Raw genomic sequence first — 17,057 nt, 5'->3', positions numbered from 1 at the left:
ACAGAGAGAGAGAGTGAGAGAGAGAGAGACAGAGAGAGACAGAGAGAGAGAGAGCGAGGGAGAGAGAGAGAGGGAGAGACAGAGAGAGAGAGATAGAGAGAGAGAGAGACAGAGACAGAGAGAGTGAGAGAGAGAGAGAGACAGACAGACAGACAGACAGACACACACACACACACACACACACACAGACGGGCAGTTTTCAGAGTAGAAAATGGGATGAGGCCTCCACCCCTTTCCCATTTCCTGTATAGATACAGGAAGCTGTACCTGAGCTGGTTAGTGGGTTGTAATCTAGAAAAAGAATACTGATCTGAGCTGAGATAGCAGCAGGTAATAATTGCTAGATATAAGTTAATAGGTGAAATTGTGGTGCCAGGACCTCTTTGTTCCATGGTGCTTGTAAAGATTAGTGAGTATAGGAGAGACATTGTGAGCTAGTTTTGAGAACTTTAAGCAGTCTTGGACATTGAGGCAGAATTAGTCAATTGAAGTTAGGGAAGTAACATACTAAAATTTTAGAAAAAGAAAAGAAAAAGTTTTTCATTTCTGACAAATATCAAAATGGCATCTAGGCAGTAGGCCAAGTTGAGCTGTGACTAGAGATTAGAAATTCTAAGACAAAGAACACGAGGGAAAAATAATTAGTTCATAAGAAAGGGAAGCAGAAATCCACTATAGAGGAAAGTGCGATCAAAATAGGAGAGAAGTAGCAACAATTCCTAGGGACAGTCCTTTAGGAATTAAATTAAAAGCTTCCCGTTGATACAAGAATTTTGACTGACATGGACCCATACCCTCTGACCAAAATTTGGATCCAGTGATAATAAAGTCTGTGAAAGTTTATGTTCAACTGTTAACCAAGAAAAATTTAAAAATAATGAGGAGAAAGCTTATACTGTACTATGGCTGCTGAATATAGAAACATATGTGATGAAGAGAAGAGTAGAAGGAAACAGAGCAGTGGCTGTAACAGTTCCTGTAGTGGACAAGGAAAAGGTAAGGGAAGAAGTAGATAAGACTTTGGACTTTAGTTTCTCTTGCTCCTCAGGCACTATTTGCTCCTGCTGTGCCAGCACCAGCACCAGCACCAGCACCGGAAATAGAACCAAAGCCATCACCAGTGCTCCCCCACTGCTAAAACTTAAAAGATTCAGCAGAAGTAGCCAGACCTCTATAAACATGTAAACAGGGAAGTTAAGAGCTTAGTAGAGAACCAGATGAGAGGAGTACCAGTAGGATATAATGTTAGCACTCCTCTCAGTGCCTCTAAGTTTCATAATTTTAAGAAATATGAACTATTTAGTGGAAACATTTTTTCAGGTTCACTATCAGACTTAGTGTCATTGTCACTGTCATTTCCCTTTATATTAACCTTTGCATTCTTTGGCTTTCTCTCTTTTTCTTTGGCAATAATAATAAGTAAATAAGAAGATTCTGTAGATATTACTGAGTAAGTTGATCAATTGTTAGGGCCAAATTTATATTCATGGCCAGAGGTGATGGCAATTTTAAAACAGTTATTCACTGAGAAAGAAAGTGGCAAGATTAGAAGAACAGCTATGATACATGGGACTGTGAACACTCAGAAGAGGAAGGAGGTTCCAATGGCAAGGCCAAATATCCAATAAAATATCCTAGTCAGATAACAATGAGCTTTCCCATCGAATGAATATGAGAAATCTTAGAAAGATAATTATCCAAGGGATAAGGATAGCAATACCCTGAAGTCAGGATATGGTTAAAATTCATGAGACCATGCAGAAAAAGGATGATACTTCCATTGAATTTATATATAAATTAAGAAAGGCATTTAGTAAGTTTTTTGGAATGGACCATAACTGAGCCTGGTAGACAAAGTCTCTGAAAAAGCTATTTTGTCACCAATTCATGTGTCAACATGTGGTCTCATCAAGAATATCGATTCTGAGAATGAGATTCATTTTACATCCAAGATATTGCAAGGATAAGGACAAAACCTTGAGAGAAAATAAACTGTCCTATGCAGCTGAAACCTGAAGACAAAACTGTACGAGAATTGCTGAATGAGGTTATAATGCCTCCCATTCCCAGGATTGATAATGGAACAAATTTTCAAAGTTGTGACCCTGTGTACACAGGGAGATTTTGATCCCATGATTTGATTGGTTTTTTACTTGGGATAAATTTTAAAGTTGATGTATATGATTCCGAAATGTACCTGTGGGATTGTATGAAATGTCTAGTATTGAAATTTGTTTATCAGTTGTACAAGATTCCAGGGAAGTTTGATTTTGTACTTAATGATGAGAGAATTGTTAGTTCTCACTGAGTTTTGAAATGAACAATGGTTAGAGATTTAAAATTTGAGTAAACTGATTTTGAGAACCGATTGAATGTAATTAATAGTCAGCCTGATGCTGAAGGAGATTTTCACTTTAAAGAGGCAAATTCCTAATAAATGCTATGCTGACTGCTTAATGAATAGAAGGGTTTAATAAAATGAGTGCTAAGCTTATTAGAAGATATGATGTAATATGGAGAAGATTTTGTGTGATCTAAATTTTGGAGAGACAAATGAGAATGTGATCAAGTAAAAGGAGGTTTAAATTTCAAAATTTGGAAAATTTGAAATGAAATATGTAATGTGTAAAGAATATTGCAAAAGGATTTCTGAATTTATAAACATTTGTTGTAATAGACTGGGATATATGAGTTGTTATCAAAATGATTTCTTTAATGAATATAAATGTAATCTATTTGTCTGTAGACTAATTTTGTGTATCTGGGGTTAATTGGATAAGACAACATATAAAGATATTATATGTACATTATGTATGTGAATGATGCAATTGATAAAAAGAAAGATAATCAGGGCTTTTCTGAGACAAAAGGTAACAGAATATCTGGTGGAAGTTAAATTGAGCAAGTTGTAGGTAAGAGAGGGCAGTGGGATAAGACATTGCATGAACAATGTATGTAGGTATGAGAAGGTGTCAAAAGGGAAAATAGAGAACGTGAGTAAGTTCAAGAGAAAAATATATTTTTAGATAAACTTGAAGTAAGATTTTTAGAAACCACTGGAATAAGTAAGCAAGCAGGAAGCTTGTTTGAAATTATGGAAAATGAATGAAGTTGGAACACAAAGACAACATATTCTTTCTCAACTGTAATGAGTAGAATTTTTGCTATTTAAGACACACCTCATATTATTGTAAGCTTGTATTTCAGACTGTCTGGTGATGGATCCATCACTGATATTGTTTAGAACATTGCTGAGATACTCAGAGGAAAGTGAAGACAATCTCAGTCTGAATGTGAGTAATCCTCCTTACTTGGTAAGGCAAACTGGATTCTGATGTTCCCTGAGAGAATTAGGGTGAGTCAGTGACAGCTAGGCCTGTGCATGAAGTCAGACAGTGTAACCCACTCATTCTGTGTCCTTGAAAGAACTGTAAGCACAGTTAACGGTTTTTCCCCCTGCCTTTTCCTTTGTGACAAATTCCTATGATCAATATAGGATACAAATTGTAAGATGAGAAGTTTCCATTTTCTTTTTTTCCCCCTTTTTAAAAAAATAATATTTTATTTGATCATTTCCAAGCATTTGACAAAGATCATTTTCTTCCCCCCTCCCCACCCCCCATAGCTGATGCGTGATTCCACTGGATATCACATGTGTTCTTGATTCGAAACCATTGTCATGTTGTTAGTATTTGCATTAGAGTGTTCCTTTAGAGTCTCTCCTCTGTCATGTCCCCTCAACTGTTGTAGTCAGGCAGTTGCTTTCCCTCGGTGTTTCTACTCTCACAGTTTGTCCTCTGCTTATGGACAGTGTTTTTTCTCCTAGATCCCTGCAGATTGTTCAGGGACATTACACCACCACTAATGGAGAAGTCCATTACGTTCGATTATACCACAGTGTGTTTGTCTCTGTGTACAATGTTCTCCTGGTTCTGCTCCTCTCGCTCTGCATCACTTCCTGGAGGTCGTTCCAGTCTCTATGGAATTCCTCCACTTTATTATTCCTTTTAGCACAATAGTATTCCAATACCAACATATACCACAGTTTGTTCAGCCATTCCCCAATTGAAGGGCATCCCCTCATTTTCCAATTTTTGGCCACCACAAAGAGCGCAGCTATGAATATTCTTGTACATGTCTTTTTCCTTATTATCTCTTTGGGGTACAAACCCAGCAGTGATATGGCTGGATCAAAGGGCAGACAGTCTTTTATCACCCTTTGGGCATAGTTCCAAATTGCCCTCCAGAATGGTTGGATCAGTTCACAACTCCACCAGCAATGAATTAATGTCCCTACTTTGCCACATCCCCTCCAGCATTCATTACTTTCCTTTGCTATCATGTTAGCCAATCGAAGTTTCCATTTTCTAAACAAGTAAATAGACTAATAGTAAAAGATTAGAATTGATTAAGTGACAGTTTTAGACAAGTAATAGTTTTGATGATTTTTAACTGATATTCTAGAGAAATGGGTAGAAGTAATTATGAGAAGCTAAACTTCTCATAAACTTGGGCTAAAGATCAGGACCTAGGAATTTCTGTATCTCTTACTGAACATGAGTTAGAAGGATTTATTTCATAAAATGTTTGTTTTGCAAAAGAATTTTTGTCTGTAGGAGGACTCCCTCCCTTCCCCAGAGATTCATCAAGCAACCAGAAAACAGAAGAGTTCAAATGAAGAGAATCTCTGAAGATGAAGATGAGGAGAGTTCAATTATGCTTAATCAATGTTATTAGTAGTTGTTGCACATAGGGGAAACTGAAGCAGGTGAGAATTACACAACCCTGAACTTAAAAGAGATTGTGTGGGATGAGATTCAGTGTGCAATTCTCAGAGTGGTATTTGGCTTGTAACTCAAGACCCTTTAGTATTACTATTCCATAGACTAAAACTACCCTCCACACTTGATAAAATTTTTAGTTTTCCTGAATCTATTTTCAAAAACCTTGAGAAGAGTTTATCTGTAGCCAGGGAAACTTGCCAACTCTAGGCTGAAGATCCAGGAATTTCAAAAGTATCTTTACTGTCCCAGGCTGAAAATCCTGGGACAGGATTTTGTTAGGGATACATAATATTGAAAATCATGTGATCCGTATTTGAAACATCACAGCACCCCCTTCTATGGGATTTGAAAGAGGGAAAAAGGAAAAATCTTGTGTCAATATTATTATAAAATATAAAAATATAAAAAATTATACATTTTTGCCCCCAACAAGGAGGAGCTTGCGTGGGCACAAAATCCTTTTCTCTTACCCTCCAAATAAAGTTGCCTTTTTTCTTTTAGCATCTTGTATAAATCCCCCCCCCCCAAAGTTCCACAGCACCACCTGTGACTATCTTTTAACCTTTTCCTCCTGTCCAACCACCAGTTACCAAAGTCAAAATATTCAGAGAAGGTACACATTATTTTGTGTTTTCATCACCTCTTCTCTAAACTATTGCAACAGCCTTCTATTGGGTTCCCCATTCTCATTCAAGCAATTTTCTTAAAACATAGGGAGAATCATATTCACCACCCTAATGACTAGCAATGGGCTCCCTAGTATTTCCAGAATCAAATGTTTGACTCCCCAAGTTAAACTTTACTGTCTGCCTCTATACAATGAAAAATCTACAAGCACAACCTCCCCAATTGCTGTCACATGCCTTCAATTATTCATTTAGTGTCTTCTTTGTCATCTTTTCCATTCAGGAAAACTCTCACTAGACCATCTCTTAACCCTTGCCAATACAGTGTCCTCCCATCACTTTTATAACATATATATTTCTCTATGATCTATTTGACCTTAACAGATACACCCAGTGGAGAAGTACTAGATTTATAGTCAGAGAGGTGATAACTAATTTTTCAAATTTGAGTTATTAATATCTACCAGGGGACATTATCTTCTGTAACATTGAAAATTTGCCTTATTCTATCTATTATTTCTCTCATATTTTATGTAAAATGAGGGGATTGTACTAGATGAGTACAATCCTAATTTAAGATCTCTAATTCTAGGGTCCACCCTTTTCCTACCCTTCCTAAATCAACACTAGAGCATCCCTCACCCATCCCTTATATTCCCAAGCACTGACTTCCTCTTTGCTCTTTCAAGGCTGCCTATATTAATAAAGAGAAAGAGGAGATTATTGATTTGGACATACAACCTAAAAAACTAGAAAAAGAAAAAATTAAAAACCCTTATTAACTAAAGACCAAATTAGAAATTCTAAAGATCAAGGGCAAAATTAGTAAAATTGAAAGTAAAAGAGCTTTTGAACTAATAAATAAGACTAGGAGCTGCTATTTTGAAAAAAAAAACCCAATAAAAAATAAACAACAAATAAAATAAAGTAATGGTTAATCTAATTTAAGAAAAAGATGAGAACCAAATTAACAGTATCATGAATGAAAAGGTCTTACCTCTAATGAAGAGGAAATTAAAGCAATAATCAAGAGCTATTTCATCCAACTATATGACAATAAATATGGTAATCCAGGTGAAATGGATGAATATTTACAAAAAATAAAAAATTGCCTAGATTAACAGAAGAAATAGAATACTTAAATAGTTCCTTCTTAGAAAAACAAATCGAATAAGCCATGAAGGAATCAAAGCACGCAATGAAGAAACTAAACTATCACTCTACAGATGGTATATCTAGAGAATCTGAGTAGAAATAATTAACTTTAGCAAAGTTTCAGGATACAAAATAAACACACAAATTATCGACATTTCTATATGTTCCCAATACAACCCAGCAGCAAGAGTCAGAAAAAGAAACTCCATTAAAAATTAATGTAAACAGAATAAAATACCTGGGAATCTACTTGCCAAGACAAATTCATGTATTATATGAAGATGACTACAAAACACTCTTCACAAAAATAAAACTAGATCTGGAAAAACATCAATTGCTCACGAGCAAGATGAGCTAATATAAGAAAAATTACAATTCTACCTTATTTCATTTACTTATTCAGTGCTATACTTATCAAAATGCCAAAAAACTTTTTTATGGAACTTGAAAAAATACTATAAAGGAAGACCAAAAGATGAAGAATATCAAAGAAACTAATGAAAAAACAATGTGAAGGGTGGAGGCTGAGCAGTACCAGGTCTCAAACTTTACTATAAATATTCTTATAGCAAAAAATCAAATTAAGGGAAACAGTCTCCTAGTCATAAAGAAATAGTTTTATACACTAGTACAAAAATAATCCAGGACAATAATTATACTCATCTAAAAGTAGAGGCACAAGGGAGACGGAGCCTGAACCCTACTTTCTAAGCCTGATGATGTCAATGATGATGTTTACTAAAGTAACCAAGGTAAGGAGGTACCAGGTCCCCAAGTGGGGCAAAAGCCTGATGGTGTATACTAGGGTGTAACCAAAGGTGAAGGGTGTCACTAATTGCTGAGGGTTCATGATATAGCAAGTTAAAGGCTAAGGCTGATACTGAGGCCTATATTAAAAATTATTAGATATATTAAAACAATTACTTAATTCAAAACAATATAATCATCCCCTTTGCTAAAGTCTAATCTTTATATTAAGAGGTAGAGGATTCGAGGTCATTTGATAAAATAGATTTCCAAGCATTCTTGAACAAAAGACCAGACCTATAAAAGAAAATCTGATGTTCAAATACAAAACTTAAAGAGGATAAAAAAAATAAATAAGAAAGGGAAAAATTTAAGGGACTCAAGGTCCAATATGGAAAGATAATACTAGAGTTCTTAAAATACTTATTATCATAGTATTTGGAAGTATACATAGAGATTGTGGTAGTAAGCTCTAGGATGACATGCTTTTTGCACTTGAGGGGTGAAAAAGAATTTCACTGAGAAATGGGAAGAGAGAGGTAAAATCATATCACATAAAGAGGCATGGAGGAAAAAACAACAGCAATGGAGGGGAGCATGAGGGTGGTGATGGGTTATACATAAATTTTACTGTCATTGTGGCTCAGAGAAGAAATAACAGCCAGATACTTTGGGGTATGGAATCCTACCTTACCGTAAAGAGAATCAGAAGGGAAATAAGAAAGGGAGGATGGAAGTAATATAAGAGAGGGAAAAGTTTGGGGTGGTATTTAAAAGGCAATAGAGAAATAGGAGGGAATATGAAGGGGAACAATATAAGGGATAGGAAATATGGGGAAAGATTAAAAGCAAAACACTGGTGTGGAGAGGAAGAGTGAAAGAAGAAAGAGCAGGATTAAAAGGGGAAGACAAGATAGATGGAAATACACAGATTGTAATCATAAGTAAATGGGATTAATTCATCCATAAAACAGAAGTAGATACTAGAATGGATTAAAAAGCAGATTTACCAGAAACACAGCGGAAGCAGGTAAATACCCACAGAATAAAGATAAGAGGCCAGAGAAGGATAATTTGGGCTCAAGTGAGATAAAAAAACAAAGAAACAGGAGTAGCAATCATCAACTAAAGTAAAAATAAATCTGATTTTAAAAGGTAAGACGGTTTGCTAAAAAGTAATATAGATAATGAAGTAATATCAGTACTTAACATATATGCACCAAAGAGTATAGCCTCCAGATTTTTAAAGGAGAAACAAAAGGAGCTTAAGGAGGAAATAGACAGTAAAACTACACCCTAACCCTAACCCTACCTTCCCCTATTACAACTAGATAAATTTAACCCCCCAAAAAAATGCAAGAAGGAAGTAAAGGAAGTGAATGAAATTTTAGAAAGTTAAATTTAATAGCTATCTGAAGAAAATTGATTCGGGATTAAAAAGCAATACAACTTCTTTTTAGTAGCACATTCCATATTCCAACTTTGACCATGTACTGGGGCATAAAATCTTCACAACTAAATACAGAAAAGCAGAAATAATAAAAGCAACTTTTCCAGATCACAATGCAATAAAATTATAATCATGGAGGGTTTGTAGAAAGGTGAATTAAAATTAAATTATTATTTATTAAATTAAATTAAAATTATGAAATAAAAGGGATCAAGGAATAATAGAAACAATTATTGGCTTAGTTAAAAAGAATGACAATGAGGAGGCAACATTAAAAAAAATTTAGGACATATATTCAAAGCAACCCTTGGGGGGAATTAATATCCCAAAAGGCCTATATCAATAAAATAGAGATCCTCAAAGACTAAGTTGGAAATTATAAAAATCAAAGGAAAAATTAATAAAATTTATAATAAATAACATTAGAATCTGGTCCCATGAAAAAACATAAAATAGACAGGGCATTGGTTAAGTTGGTTATAAAAAAAGAAAGAAGAGAAAAAAATTATCACTTTCAAAAAGGAAAATGTTGTATTTACCTCAAATGAAGAAATTAAGGAAATAATTAGGAGTTATTTTTTCCAATTAAAAGAAAACAAATTTGACAATCTATGTGAAATGAATGAATACGTACAAAAATATAAATTGCCTATATTACCAACTGAGGAAATAGAACACTTAAATATTCCCACCTGAGAAAAAAGAAATTAACAAGCTATTAATGAACTTTCTAAGAAAATATCCCCAGGGTTTGTGCTCACAAGTGAATTCTATCAAACATTTAAAGAATAATTTCAACACTATATGAACTATTTGGCAAAACTAGCAAAGGAAAAATCCTACACAAATATGGTACTGATACCTAAAGGCAGGAAGACCAAAAACAGAGAAAGAAAATTACAGACCAATTTCCTTAATGAACACATATAAAAAATCTTAATAAAATAATAGCAGACAAAACCATATATCATCAGGATTATTCTCTATGACCAGTTGGGAATTATACCAGGAATGCAATGCTTGTTTAATATTTAGAAAACCATCCTATGATGATGACACCTCAATAAATCCAGGACAAGCCTTTAACAAAATAATCTAAAATCATCACCAAGAATTTTCTGCAATGGGGTTAAATTAAATGTCTTCCCAATAAAATCAGGAGTAAAACAATGATGCCGATTTAAAGTAGGCAAAGGCGAAACTAAACTATCACTCTTTGTAAAATGACAATACTTAGAAAATGCTAGAGAATTAAGTAAAAAACTAGTTGAAAGAATCAGTAAGACAAAATAAATCCACTTAAATCACCAGCAAGAGTTAGAATGATAAAGTTCAATTAAAACCAAATTAGGCAACATAAACTACTTGGGAATAAATTTATCAAGACAAACATAGGATTTTTATGAACATAATTACAAAACACCTTTCACAAAAATTAATGCAGATCTATACAACTGGAAAAAACATTAATTGCTCTTGGTTAGGCCAAGCTAATATAATAAAAATGACATTTAAGTTAATTTACTTTTTCAGTTCCATGCCAAACTACCTAAAACCTATTACCCCCCCCCAACAAAATTCATCTGGAAAAACAAAAGAACAAGAATATCAAGGGAACTAATGAAAAAAAGTGAAGGATGGTGGACTAGTGGTACCCAATCTTAAATTCTACTATAAAACAATAATTATCAGACAATATGGTACTGATTGAGAGAGAAATGTGGATCAATGGCATAGAAAAGGTAGGGGTAAATGACCTCAGCTAGGGTTTGATCTTGACTTTGCTGATAAGAACTCAATATTTGACAAAAATAATTGGGGAAAATGGTCAAAATGATTATATGACTTAGAATTGAAACATGTTTAAAATTGTTTTTACATATAATTGTGGAAAGTTAAATTTAAATTTAAAGGACACTATTTAATAAATCACAACACTTTGTTGTTTATTAGAAAACTTTAAATACTATGAATGTTATAAGCTTAATAGTAATTATTCACAGAATGCCAGTTGTAAAAGGCAATGCCAAAAATGAGCATTTCACAAATATGGAAACAGGTCGTTTACTAAGATTTTAATGTTTCCCGACTCTCATCTTTTTTTTTTTAATAACCCTTACTTTCTTTCTTAGTAACAACTTTAGGACAGAAGGGAAAGGGCTAGCTGATTGGGGTTAAATGACTTGCCCAGGGTCAAGCATTTATGACCAAATGAGATACAGAACATTACAAGATGGAAAATGGATAATTTTTATGATATTAAATTACAAACAAAACCAATGATACCAAGATTAGAAGGGAAATAACAAACTGGGGGAAATGGCTATAACAAATGTCCGTGATTAAAGTCTCCTTTCTCAAACATATAAAGAATTAAATCAAAATTGTAAGAATACAGACAAATGTTCAAAAGTTAAGAAAAGTCAGTTTTCAGATGAAGAAAACAAACCTGTCAATGATAATGTAAAAATGTTCTAAATCCCTCTTGATTAGAGAAATACTAATTAAAGCAACTTTTTAAATTCTTCTGGGGATACTCTATTTTTGTCTCATTTAAAATGAGGAGGAATTATCTCAGCAAAGTCTATCATATTTATAACAACAGTGCTCAACTCAAATGGGAAGGCAGAATTCAAATCTCCATTAGCATCTTCTATGTTTAACTCCTAAAAAACCCCACCATAGTTACTTTTCCTTCCATAGGTCCTTCAAATCTTCCCTCTTATTTTTCATTCAAGTAAGCACCAGAATTCAAAATACTGTTATTTCTCAAGGTACCTTCATCTTGGACCTGCTCCTTCCCCTGTTCCATTGTCCTCGATTTTCTCTTGAGGACAGTCTATGATACTTTTTTGTATTTGTATCCCCAATGTTTACCATAAAGCTTAACACATAAGCAGCATTTAGTAAATGCTTTTTCCTTCATCCTTCCTTCCCTCTTTTCCTGTCCCTTCAACTTTAGACTCTTTATTTTCTACCTTTATACATCCGGAGCTCAAAGAAACTGGCCTTTCTTTGGAAGACATTCTATCCTTTAGAGCCCCCCACCCCCATTTGTTCAAAAGGAAAATAAATAAATAAATACCCTGCCTCCTCTCCCATTTTCAGATCCTCCTGTGGTCACCGAACATGAAACAATTTCTCCTCTTTGAAATTCTATTCCTTCTCCTATTAACCTTTAGGGACCTTTCCTTCCTTAATGTGTTCAGAATTTGGTCCTTAGTATCCCTCTCTCTCTTTTTTTTTGGTTAGTGTAATCTTTTTTTTCTCAATTAAAACATTTTTTTTATTTGGTCATTTCCAAACATAGTATCCCTCTCTTTCTGTGTTACTTCTTGACTATTTTTATTAATATCAAGAATCCTTCAAATACTGTGGCCTCCTGGTTATGTTTTTCAGTCATTTTTTGAATCACATCTAATTCTTAGGGTCATACAGTTCAGTTCCGTTGGAGTCTGGTTTTGAACTTATAAAGAAGAGTCTTCCTGACTTAGCACCTCCTTGAAGCCTAGCTACCTCTTGGATAATCCAGTTCCTCAATTTTCATGCCCTATATCTCACTTCACTTCAATCTGCTATAAGAATGATCATATCTAAGACTTCACCATCTGCATGATCTTAAACTCACATTTCCCTCTTTGATGACTGTCCTGTGCTTTCAACTCTCCTGTCTTTTAACATCTAACCCTTCTTCAATTTCTCTGAACTCTTCAGTCTTCACTCTTTTCAATTCATTATCCTAAGTGAAGACACTTTCAGGTTGGACTCTAGAGGGATGATTTATTTTCCTTCCAGAATTCCTACATCCATGAAGGTCAGGAATAACCTCAATTCATAATCTCAAAATACTGTTGTATTCTTCTCTCCTTCACTTTTATACCCAGGCATTTCACACCCAGTTTATTCTAACTTCTTAGTATCTCTCATGTTCATTCCATTCTTTCTTCTCCCCAGAAGTCACTATCCTAGTTCAGACCTAATAAGCATTTATTTGAATTTTTAAAAACACAATTGGTTTCCCATCTTTTAACCTCTCCCCCTTTCAATCCATCTTTCACGAAAGTGTCAAATAATATCTATATCTATATCTATATCTATATCTATACCTAGGGTATGTGCCTTGGCTCCCCTACTGTTTCTATGATAAAATTCAAACCAGAATACTAATGGTTCCATACTTCATTCCTGAATACACTTCCCTCACCTCCATATTTAAAAAACTTTCCTCTTACCTAGCCCAGACTGAAAATGATCTTCCTATGTCTCCTCAGAAATTCCTAAATCCCTGTCAGAATTTCCTTTGGCTTTATTACTCCTGACCTTATACTAAATATATGCCTTTGTACTTGTCATAAATCCCATCTCTACCCAAACTCCAGCACAGTGTAAGATTCTGCAGGTAGGGATTGTTTTAATATGCCTTTATATCCATGTCACTTAATCACAATATCTTACAAATAACAGCCATTTAATAAATATTGAACTAAACTCTAGCACTGTTTAAACTTGGGCAAGCTGCTTCATCTCTCTGAGATGCCTTCTAAGGATTTTGTGACAAATTAGAGATTGATGTCCCTAATTATGTGCCTTGTAGTGAAAATCTGAGAACCCCCCTTCCCAACTATTTCTTACCTATCTGGCTTCTTCAGCAAGGCCCCATCAGTATCCCCATCCTATTTCACTCTCCATTACCAGTTATCCCTCTCCACTCACATTTTTTCTTTAATAAACTTCACTCCCTATACTTCCTTCTTTTTTTTTCTACAAACTTTTATCTTCTACCTTAGAATCAATACTAAACCTTAGTGATAAGGGCTGGGCAATGGGGGGTTAAGGGACATGCTGAGGGTCACACATTCCAGATAGCAAATATCAACCCAGATCAGCCAGAACTCCAGGCTTGGTCATCTGTTCCCCCCTACTCCCTAAACTTTCCCAACAATGGGCATGATCTATCATTTCCAGTCCCTACTCATGACCCTGAATACCTCCCCATCAAAGCACATATATGTCATAACTAGGAATCTTCATTCTAAACCACCTTCTTCAATCAATATACACTTCTCCCTCCATCAGAGAACATTCTCTTCTATTTACCCTAACCCCCCTAACCCTAACCCAGTTTCCATCACTCCTTCATCCCAGACTCTTTACCTGCGAAGCCCTCTGGGCAGCGGCAGGCGAAACCGTAGCCTTCCTCTGGGTTGTAGCAGGGCCCTGGGGTGCCGCCACACTGGGAGTAGCAAAAGTCCACTTCGGTCTCGTAGTAATCTCTGGTGAACTCTGGCTGGCAGCCGCAGGGCTGGTCCCCAACGAGATGGATGGGCAGGCAGAGTATGGAAATGGAGGCGATGAAGGGCGCTGAGGAGTCGAAGGGCAGCACGGACACCTGGGACCTGTAGTTCTTGCAGCACTCCTGCACGCAGATGCTGTCGTTGAAGGGCAGCACGGGCACGCAGCGCATGTAGCTCTCGTAGGACTCGCATACGCAGCTGTTGTCGCCTAAGGGCAGCACGAGCATGCGGAACATGTAGTTCTCGCAGGATTCCTGCACGCAATTGTTGACGACGAAGGGCAGCTCGGACATGCAATGCATGGAGTTCCCGTAGGGCGCCCATACGGAGATGATGGCGTATAAGGGCAGCACGGACACGCGGGGCATGTAATTCTCGCAAGACTCCTGGAGGCAGATATTGCCGTATGAGAGCAGCACGGACACGTGGGGCATATAGTTCTCGAAGGGCTCCCACAGGCAGATGTTGTCTTGGAAGGGCAGCACGGGGCTGTGGGGCAGCACGGGGCTGTGGGGCATCTCGAGGGGCCCCTCCAGCCAGCTGTTGTCTACGAAGGTCAGCACGGACCCTAAGTGCATGTAGTTCTCGCAGGGCTCCCAAACGGAGATTATGTCTACGAAGGGCAGCAGGCACACGTGGGAAATGTAGTTCTCGTAGGGCTCCCACAGGCAGCTGTTGTCTAAGGGCAGCACCAATACGCGGGACTCCACCAGGTTGATGTTGCTGAGGAACAGCACGGACATGTGGGGCATCTCTCTGGGCTCCTCCAGGTAGATTTTGCCTTGGCAGGGCAGCATGGGCACGACGTCCATGTAATTCTCTCTGGGCTCCACCAGGCAGATGTTGAGGCAGGGCAGCAGGAGCAGGAGGGGCTTCAGGGGGAGCTCTGCCTTGTCGTGGCAGAGCAGCATGGACAAGAAGCCCTTCACCAGGAACTCTCCCTGGTCGTGGTAGGGCAGCATGGGCAGGAGGGCCTTCCCCAGGAGCTCTACCTTGACGTGGCAGGGCAGCATGGGCAGGAATACCTTCACGAGGGGCTCTGCCTTGCCGTGGCAGGGCAGCAACAGCAGGAATACCTTCACGTGGGGCTCTGCCTTGTCGTGGCAGAGCAGCAACAGCAGGAGGAGCTTCACGAGGGGCTCTGCCTTGCCTGGGCAGCCCAACGGCTTCATGGGGGGCTCTGCCTTGTCGGGGTAGAACGATGACAGGAGGAGCTTCATGGGGTGCTCTGCCTTGTCGGGGCAGGGCAGCCATAGCAGGAGGAGCTTCATGGGGCACTCTACCTTGTAGCAGGGCAGCATGCTCAAGGTGAGCAATTTCCAAGGCTCCTTCAGGCATGTATTGAGGTGGCAAGGCAGCTCGGTCAGGCGGGACATCTCCAAGGGCTCCTTCTGGCATATATTGTAGTGGTGGCAAGGCAGCATGGTCAGGTGGAACATTACCCAGGGCTCCTTCTGGCACATATTGTCGAGGTGGTAAGGCAGCAAGATCAGGTGGGGCATCTCCCAAGGCTGCACCAGGCATATATTGTGGTGGTAGAGCAGCAAGGTCGGGTGGGATATCTCCCAAGGCTCTAACAGGAAGATATAGTGGTGGCAAGGCAGCACGAGCAGGAAGAACATCTCCCAGGGCTCCTCCTGGCAAATATTGTGGTGGAACAGCAGCACGGGCTGGAGGAACATCTCTTGGAGCTCCCCCAGGCAGATGCTGTCTTGGAAGGGCAGCTCGGGCAGGAGGTACATCTTGTGGGGCTCCTCCAGGCATATGCTGTCTGGGAAGGGCAGCACAAGCAGGAGGAACATCTCCTCGGACTCTGCCAGCCAAAGGTTGTTGTGGCAAAATAACACATGCAGGGAGAGCATCTCCCAAGGCTCCACCAGGCAGAGGTTGTTGTGGCAGGGCAATACGGGCAGGCAGGGCATCTCCCATGGCACCATCTGGCAGAGAATGTTGTGGCATGACAGCAAGGGAAGGCGGGGCATCTCCTGCGGCTCTGTCAGGCACTGGTTGTGGTAGGACAGCAAGGGCTGGAGGGCCATCTCCAAGAGCACTTGCTCTGGGCAGCCGTTGTGCCAAAGCCGCACGTGCACGCCTCCGTAGGATTCCAGCTCGCAGATGTTGCCTGCGAACCGCCGCACGAACTGAGCCAAGATGGCGGACGCCATGCGGCACTCCAGCAAGTCCTCCCCGCCCTCTCCGCCTCCTGCGGCGCCTCCTCCGCCTCCGGCCCCCACCCCGGGCTGGGGCCCCTGCCCCACCAAGCTCACGTTGAGGATGTGAATGCCTGACCCGTCCCCGTCCCACTGTACGCTGAAAACCACCACCACGCGGCCTGGCAACATGGCGACCTCGCTGAGGATGAACAGCCCCAACAGCAGGGACATGTCCTGAAGGCCCAGGCTGATGCTCTTCATGAGCATCTCCTCTTTCTCCTCCTCCTCCTCGATGTCGACCCACAGCATTCACTGGACGTGGCTGTGGGCGCCTTCTGCGGGAGAAAAAAGGAGTCATGAGCGGGAGCATGTGGAACAAAGCTCAGCACCCAGCGACTGACTGACGCAAAATAACAAAGCGAGACCGAGGACGAGAACTGGAAAGGTCGCGAGATTTGGAAAGATCGTGAGACTTCAGGAGGGAGAAGTAACGAGACTAGGTGAACAAAGCTTCTCATTTGGCCTTATGTTGCTAGGGATCCAATCCCTGCCCCCACCCTTATGGTGGCCTACTTGGAACTTTAGAAGAAAGTGCGCATGTGCAAGAAAGTACCTCTATCTAAGGTATGTTGGGAATGTTTAGTATGGCTTTTAATAATGAATGAATTCCTGAAAAGTTGAGCCAACATTTCAGTTCTTATCAATTAAATCTTGCTTTGAGGAGACTTTTAATAGCTGTCTTCCACAGTTGGCATACTTTCTATCCCCTTCCGTGCCCTCCTAGTCCTCATTTAGGATTCATTTCAAATTCCATCTTTTAGAAAGAAATTCCTTTCTCATAGGAAGAA

At 38.9% G+C, this 17,057-nt stretch overlaps 1 protein-coding gene across 2 annotated transcripts in view; it reads right to left on the bottom strand.

Annotated features, from left to right (window-relative positions):
- The window catches only part of LOC130453607 (cadherin EGF LAG seven-pass G-type receptor 2-like), a 28,688-nt gene extending 12,084 nt beyond the window's left edge, over positions 1-16,604 (bottom strand). For both annotated transcript variants that reach the window (XM_056809940.1, XM_056809941.1), the window contains exon 1: positions 13,917-16,604. In XM_056809940.1, coding sequence (XP_056665918.1) covers positions 13,917-16,518 — 2,602 coding nt within the window. In that variant the 5' untranslated portion in view covers positions 16,519-16,604. The remainder of the gene's footprint in view (positions 1-13,916) is intronic.
- Positions 16,605-17,057: the final 453 nt, after the last annotated feature.

This window comes from Monodelphis domestica, assembly GCF_027887165.1.
Source record: "Monodelphis domestica isolate mMonDom1 chromosome Y unlocalized genomic scaffold, mMonDom1.pri SUPER_Y_unloc_2, whole genome shotgun sequence".
NCBI lineage: Eukaryota > Metazoa > Chordata > Mammalia > Didelphimorphia > Didelphidae > Monodelphis > Monodelphis domestica.
The sequence above is the reverse complement of the archived record's forward strand: the minus strand, read 5'-3'. Positions and strand labels throughout refer to the sequence as shown.